Here is an 8,650-nt window from a genome sequence, read left to right on the forward strand (position 1 = left end):
AAATGTATAGACAGTGTTGATGCGCAATCGTTTGTTTTTATGACGTCACGTAAATAACAAAAGATATATACCTATATTAATACATACTATAAAATTTGCACCTAATTAACGCCCTCGTGAGTAAACAGTGATGTTTACAAAAAAATGTTTCAAACAAAAGTTTTTTAATTTTTGATAAGGAACATTTTTTACATTTAAACTTTTGTTCTATCTCTAACGGTTTATAAGATGGATCCTACGGACCCAAGACCCAATTGACCTATGATGCTCATTTACGAACTTGACCTCACTTTTTACGTCCTGAGTACGTAAAAATTTCAGCTCGATATCTTTTTTCGTTTTTGAGTTATCGTGTCCACAGACGGACGGACGGACGGACAGCCGGAAATGGACTAATTAGGTGATTTTATGAACACCTATGACAAAATTTTTTTCCTAGCATCATTATTTCTAAGCGTTACAAACTTGGGACTAAACTTAATATACTATGTATATTTCATATATGCATGGTATAATATAAGTGAAAACAAGTAATTGACTGAGTTAATTGTTGAAATACCCTGTATAGAAAGTGTTGAATGTCAATACTTGCCTTAGTTTTAGTAAATTAGAAAAGTCTAAAAACCAACACAATTGTAGCGCCCTTTCGGCCGCTATTTATTTCGGAAAAGTTTTTCAAGAATTTTTTTTTTCGTTTTCCGAGAATGGTTCACAAGACCAATAGTTGAAGCTACATGCAAATTTTCAACTGCCTGTCTTATATAGTTTTGGAGAAAATGGATTTTTCACATTTAAACGTTCTATGTCTAACGGTTACAACACCCAATTGACTTATGGTAAGTAAACCACGCTTTTAAAATTTCAGCTTGATATCTTTTTTCATTTTTGAGTTGTCGTGTTGACGGACAGACAAACGGACCTGGTCTAATTAGATAATTTTTTGAACATCTATGCCAAAATTTTATTCGTATCATCAATATTTTTATGTGTTGCAAACTTGGGACTGAAGTTAGTATACCTTGATATATATTTCATCGTAGAAGTGAAGTTATTATAAACAGAGTATAAAAATGAAATGGATAATAAAATTGATTAAATTTTAATTGAACTGAAAGCAAAATGGCAAACATAAGGAAAATCAAGTTCTTATAAAAACTAAGTAATAATTTTATGGAGAACATTTTAAAAAGGATTTTTTTGTCTATCGTATTTCATTATTCAGATACAAATGGAATCAAAGATTACGAAGGTATTGAATGAATTATTTTCAGCATCCTTTTCTGGTCTATATACCTACATATCACGAGATAAAATGGACCACATATAAAGGAAAATTGGCCTACTAAACGAAAACAAAAACCAATGAATTATTTAGAAAATCATTTAAAAAAATTCGTAGCTCAGAGATTGAATAAATAACATATTTTTACAAGGATACAAGTCTTTATATAAAGATTTAATACATATACAAATTGTGATAAAAAATATTATATTTTTATAACTTTCCCATAAAATTTTTTGCATTGGACGTCAACTTTTTTTGTTGCCGTTTTTTTTTTTTTTATTTTTGCGAATTTTTTACGTTAACTTTCCATTGATTCGCCGTAAACAAACGGCTTGTTTTCTTCTATAAAAACGTATTTTTTGTTTTCTGATAGCAATTTTGTCAAATTTAACATTGGGCCTCGGTATCATAGTGGAGTATTTATACCAAATTCCGGATAAAATATAATGAAGGGATTTTTATGCAAACCCAATTATTTCAATTTCTACTTCAATTTTTAAAATTTTTATGTACTCCTGAGCCACTTTTTTTCTTATCTATGCTTGGCTTTGTTTCCACGTAAGCTGATTTTGGAATTATAAGTTTCAAATTTTCACCGGAAAACTGCTTGTTCCTTCTTTTGACTTTTGACTTAAGCTATCTTAATCTCTATCCTTATCTTAGTCTCATGTTATAGAATACTTTAACTTTTCCCTATTAAACAAAATTTTACCGAGCAAAAAGGGGCACAACAAAAAACTTTGAGTTTGATAAATTTAATGAAAAAATTACCGTTTTTAACAGCAAATATGAATCACAAACATTTTATTACATTAATAGAAAAATTAACATTAAATACTAATAAATAAAGCACAATCCTTCATATTCAATATAAAAAAAGTCCTACTTAATTGCACTAGCAAACAAAGTAATCGTAAATTGAATGACACGGTAAATCGAAAGCAACAAAAATTATAACAAGCATCCGTAAGAGCATGTAGATTGCGGTTTACAAAACCGACGGGAGGCGATATTAATTGGTAACTCAATTTATCTGTTTGTGATAGAGTGCTTATCTCTACCTAGATCAAAAAACAACTTTCAATGTAAAACAAAAAAGTTGAGTTTTCTGACTTTTGTCCGGAAATTTGGTATAAATACTCCACTGTGCGTAGATAAATTGGATTTTAAAGAAAACACCTATAAGTGTGTTACTTAGGTATTTTATGGAGCATCATTATAAACGAAAAATCTACATTATAATAAAAAGTAATATCTTAATTCAAATTCCACTATTTTTTTTAATCCAATCTCGATAATTTGAAACTTTTGTAAAAACAATAGGTGAAGGTTTTAAGCCACAACTGAAATTCCAAGATGTAATTCCAATTAGTTTTTTATTAAATACAAGTGGTGATCCTTGGTCACCCTCGCAAGCATCACGCCCCCCTGATGTATATCCAGCACAACCCATTCTAAAAATAGAATTTCATGTTGTACAAATCAATTATATAATTTTTGCGGCTATTTAACTTACGTCCCAGTTAAAGATGGAACCGATTTCTTGCAAACATTGTCACTGATAGTTGGAAATTTCGTTCCATGTAAAATATTTGTCGCAATACCTGAAGCCTAAAAATATTATTCACTTCATTTGTTGAATACATCATAATGCGTATATACCATATAAAGAACTAATGATAATTTTTAATAATTAACATACAGTGTGCTCATTTCAAAAAGATCCACTATTAATAACTCTAAACCAAATACGCCAGCAACATCTTATAAAAAAAAAAACAGCCAAAATCTCAAAGCGATGTAAAGCTACTTTTTTGGTATGTTATTTTGACCTCTTAGGGTAGTGTGAAACTACGTTTTGCAAGCAAAAAAAAAGTTGTGTTACCTGCATAATCTGTGAAAAACTACAAAATTTTCAAGTTTAATTCAAAAACTTTGAACTTTTGATATTAGTTACTACTATCATTTTGAAAGTATATATTAAATATGAAACAATTTTGAAGGCAACTAACTAACAGAATTACGCAATAATGTAGACAAAACATCCGCGAAACATTCGTCATATTTCTCGAAGACTTCGAAACCAGAATGTATTTTTGTCTAGGAAATAATGCTGGACATTTTGAACATGTAATAAAATAATTTTTTATGAACATCCCGCAATGTTATGTTAATCAAATCGGCATTGCTTTACTAATAATATTGATTTCATACCTTCCATTTTCTGTGTAGTCTATTTATAAGATAGGGGATGCCTAAAAAAAAATATATGAAACCTAAAATTTTCAAGGTACCATTTTTGCACTTCTCTCACGATATCTAAATCTAAGTGTTTTTAACCAAAACTATAATCACATCAAGTCAAAAGTTATTAAGGGGGGAAATTTTGAAATGAACTGAATATTTGATTCGTGGGCGGCTTTTATTTTAGCGAGTATACTATCTACCATAGTCTTACTCAACAGTAATTCCCGTTAAATTTGCTTTTGCACACACAAGGTTGCAAAACATGTCAAGGTACTTCTTTGCAGTGAAAAAAAAAAATTATTTGATAATCGAAATGAAACAAAAACAACGATTTATTTTCTAAGAATTTTGTTCGAATAATTAGTTTAAATTACTTACGCTAGTTTTCCCATAACCAGTTAGATAAGCGTCTTTTTCTGTAGGTATGGCCTCATTCAACAATGGTAAACCAACGGTTTTAACACCTGGCTTTGTTAAACCAAACGGTGTCGATACCTATAAATACAATATATCTATAAATTAGTTAACCAATATATTGATTAACAGAAAAGGAATTCCTACTTAAGTATCTTATATATTATTACTCTAGCAAGTTTTTTTCTGTCCTACTCTTGTCTTCCTTATTTCTTAATCAAATTCCATGATTCACCCCTCATTTTCAAGATTATTATGTCTAGGTTTGACGAAAAATATACTCACGGTTTAAGAATGTACCGCTTAGGACAAAACACGTTAGACAAATAATTTGAACCAAAAAATATCATAAATTTAAATAATAAGTTTATTAGGAAAACATGTTAGTTTTTACAGATGCTCTCCTAATATTCTAGACATATAATTACTATTTTTTTAATACATGTACTTCTAATTTTGTTTTAAGAACTTTTTTTTTTTTCACCACTTTTCTACGAAATTTGTTGTTTGTTGTTTTTAGCCACGGATACAAGATATCCACGGGTTACGGTAACTACGGGAGCGGGATTCCGCACGGGTCCAGTTAGTAGAATATTATTATAATAATATTATTCCCCTTAAAATAATACTATAAACCTTTAATATTGATAATTAAATCAATTATCGCAATTCTGGTTATTTCCGCATTTGAATTTAGTTTTTAATTATCTCCAAATGTATACCATGCGTTTTATTTACATCTTGGCATAGGCATCTCCCACGAGTATAACAGAGTACATGCATTAAGCAATGCGTGTAAGAAAAAGGTGGTATAGGTTTTATATGTTTCTAGCAAGTGTTGTAGGTTCTATGGCTGCTGTGTGTGTTGTATACAACTCCATGCATATCGAAGCGACATTCATCTTATAGCCTATAACACCTCTTTCTTATACGCATTGCTTAATGTATACATATGCACTCTCTCACACCTATAACGCTTCTTTCTTATACGCATTGCTTAATGTATACATATCTACTCTCTCATACTCGTGAGAGATGTACTATGCCAAGATGTAAATTAAACAACCAGTATATAGTACAATATTCACCTTTAATAATGATATGTCGTTTAGATTTTTCGCTTGATCATAATTTTCATGCACAACTACTTTAGACACTGTATATACGTATCCACCTGAATCTGCTTTGTTGCTTCCTGCTCGTAAGGTAATTTTACTTTCTGAAACGCTAATTAATACAAATTTTTTAAGCAAATCAAACATTCTTACAACCTTCACGTTAGTAACAATCAAATTAAGATATTTTAAAATTTCAATAAAATAATTGTTGTAGATTCTTAAAAATATTAACTGGTCTTTGAACCTCTTTTGGTAGATTGGTGAAAATGATCCTAAGCGTTTTTAAAGTGATGTTAGAATGTACTTTAGATAGATAGAATCAGAAAAATAAAGAGTACTCTGACAATATTGGGCAACCTTGAAATCGGGAACTTTGGCATGGAATATTTCGAAAACGGCACATTGTGGAGATTTATGCCCATTGAGATATTTGTTCAAATTACAAAAAGAATACTTTCCCGAATTCTGGCCACATTTGACTGAAAGCTATTTTCCATATACAGTGGTGTGAGACCCTTTGTCAAAAAATTAATAGTCGTAATAAGGGTGCATGACTTGTATCGTTAACCACACGTATTGACCACAATAATTTTAAATCAGATATCTCTTGCATGTACAATGGAATTGTTTGAACCGATACTTAATGTTTTAATCATCAGTGCTTGATAAATAAGAAAACAAAATTATATTACTATATTTGGAAATGGTATAGATACTAATTATTTAAATCTAAACGCAATTTTTATTTGTGGACGAAGAAACGAAGCACGAAAAATAGTCAAAGTTCGATAAATTTGAGCAGTAAGTCGGATTTGAATGGAACGGAATTAGTTTTCGGCATTCGATTCGTTAGAGTGTAAGAAAATTTTTTTTCCTAGTCTGATTCATAAGAAATTAAAAATATATAATTAGCATAATTAAATGCATTTTATAATTGCATTTTAAATTGACCGTTAATATTAAATTCACAATTCGATTAATAGTGATGAAAATGATTTCAAACTTGCTACACGGGGGTTTTTGAGGTCGCTAAACACGAATATTGTGGCAGGATTGGTCTCAGAGTACCTGGTGCTCAGGGTAAACGGTTTCTCATCGTGTAGTGGAGTTTTCGGGAAATTTGTTATAAAATCGGTTCAAAATCGTTACACGAGAGTCTTTGGGGGTCGCTACACTACCTGGTGCAACGGTCTTACCGTCCTCTCATGTAGTTTTCGAGTTATTCGTCATATAATTCCAAACGCGTTACTAGAGGGCTTTTAGGATCTCTGAACATGAATATCGTGACGAAAACTACAGGAGGCGACGGTGATACCGTTGCACGAGTTACCTTTGAGACCAATTCTGTCACAATATTCGTGTTCAGGGATCCCAAAATCCCCTTGTAACGAGTTTGGACTGGTTATATGACGAATTTCTCGAAAACTCTAGGAAGCGACTGGGTTACCGATGCACCAGGTTCCTCTGAGACCAATTCAGTCACGATATTCTAGTTCAGCGACCCCAAAAACCCTTGTGTAACGAGTTTGGACCGATTATATAACAAATTTCCCGAAAACTCCACTAGTCGGATCCGTTTACCCTGAGCACCAAGTCTTTGTTTTTCCATTTGAAATTACCAAGCGAAGCGGGTGGAAAACTGCTAGTGAATGTATATTTTTTATTGTATCATAGAAAAAAATCATACAAACAAGCATTAAAACAGTATAAATGTTAAATTAAAAATTTAAAAGACCGACAATGTGTAATTTTTAGAGTAATTTGAGTTTACCAATTTTCAAAGTTTACCTATACTTATATTACCTACATATTACATTGAACATTAAATATTGAAAAAGTTTTCCAAAAGTTTCAAAAAAATTCATAAAGAACGTACGGGGGTATTTGGTAGAAAATAAATCAAACTTTCTTACCCTTTTACGCATTGAGCTGCAGTTAATGCATATTCTCTACCAATTATTGTTGCACCGCACGTGTATTTGTTGTTAACTAATAAAGCCAGCTACAAATTTAATAATTAGGTATATTAACACAAACATAAAAAATTACTTCAAACCTGAATTAATTATACCTGATATGGATAATTTTGAGTATCAATATCTTTTCCACCAATTACAACTGGTGAACCGGTAGAACCTATTTTACAAATGAAAATTTTATATTTTGCTTTAACTTAATAATTTTATAATTTACCTGATACAATTAATGATATGCAAGCAATCATTATTGCCACCATTTTGTTTATCTTATAAGACATTATGTAAATAAACTGTTTCATTTGCAAACAGTATAACTTTTCAATGATAAATTAAAGTTAATAAATAATAAAAGGTAAAAATTATTTGAATTATTTATATGTTCCAGAAATAAAAATAGGGAAAATTTAATTTCAAACAAATCTTATTATTTTCCAATGGCGTATTCATAGAGAGGATATAGGGGTTCCCCTTAGGTTAGGTTCTTTAAACTGTTAAAATTAGAACCTATCTCAATTAATATAAAACAATACTTGGATGACCGAGCTTTCCGACATATAGGGGAAGGTGTCCTATAATGATCCCCCTAAGAATAAAAATAATTTATAGTCAAACCATTCGAGATATGTATAACGTTAAAATATTGCTGGTTTTTTTATTCAAGTGTTGCAATACTTTTGATTTGTTCAAACTATTAGAACTATGTTTCTCAAAAAGGATCGTTTACTGACCTTGTATAAAAAAAGTGAGAGTGACTGTTTTTACGAAACAGTTCACTTAAAATATTAATTGCTCTTTTACAAAGCATCAACGATTAGAATGAAAACAAAAATTTCTTGTAAAATTATCTAAATCAACACATTCAAGGCCCGTCACATTATAGGGGATCATCTATTATAATTTTACACACAAAATAGGGATCATTTGAACGTATATGAAGGGGATAATTTTATCCGTAACCACATGAATTATTTTATGAACAACGTGATTAAAACTTACCGTAAAATTTATTATACGCCTATCAAAATGCATTATAATAATATTAAAAGTCAACAGAAGCCAAGAGTAAAACAACCAGCTGGAGTCGAAAACAAACAGAAAAAAAGAAGATTCTAATAAAAAATTTTACAAAATAATTTTTGTTTTCAATAATAAATTGCGTGAAAATTCCTCAATACGCCAGTGGCATTTACAATAGATAAGTAAATTTTTAAATTTTTATAAAAGAACAAAATTTATCAAAAGATATAATCAAATTTACAATAAGTGACCCCTATAGTAACCCCCCTAGAAAATTATATAGGTATTTTTAATTAAAACTTTTTTTGAGTAAACAAGTGAAAACAAATAATTGACTGAGTTAATTGTTGAAATACCCTGCATAGAAAGTGTTGAATGTCAATACTTGAAATATTTATAATAAATTAGAATAGCCTAAAAACCAACACAATTGTATAGCCTCCTTTCGGCCGCCATTTGTTTCTACAATTTTTTGTCGTTTTTCGAGAATGCTTCACAATACCACTAGTTGAAGCTACATGCAAATTTTCAACTGCCTGCTTTATATAGTTTTGGAGAAAATGGATACCACTAAACTTTTTGTCCTAATT

At 30.3% G+C, this 8,650-nt stretch overlaps 1 protein-coding gene across 1 annotated transcript; it reads right to left on the reverse strand.

The window, feature by feature from the left end:
• Positions 1 to 1,797: 1,797 nt before the first annotated feature.
• On the reverse strand, positions 1,798 to 7,372 carry LOC123298279 (trypsin-1-like). The gene is made up of 7 exons (XM_044880239.1): positions 7,258 to 7,372; positions 7,136 to 7,200; positions 6,978 to 7,066; positions 5,035 to 5,173; positions 3,911 to 4,027; positions 2,802 to 2,896; positions 1,798 to 2,739 (listed from the first exon to the last, which is right to left on the reverse strand). The coding sequence occupies exons 1-7, from the start codon at positions 7,340 to 7,342 to the stop codon at positions 2,547 to 2,549; spliced, it is 783 nt and encodes a 260-aa protein (XP_044736174.1). The 5' UTR covers positions 7,343 to 7,372; the 3' UTR covers positions 1,798 to 2,546.
• Positions 7,373 to 8,650: the final 1,278 nt, after the last annotated feature.

The sequence above is a fragment of the Chrysoperla carnea genome, chromosome 4 (genome assembly GCF_905475395.1).
Source record: "Chrysoperla carnea chromosome 4, inChrCarn1.1, whole genome shotgun sequence".
In the NCBI taxonomy this organism is placed as follows: Eukaryota; Metazoa; Arthropoda; class Insecta; order Neuroptera; family Chrysopidae; genus Chrysoperla; species Chrysoperla carnea.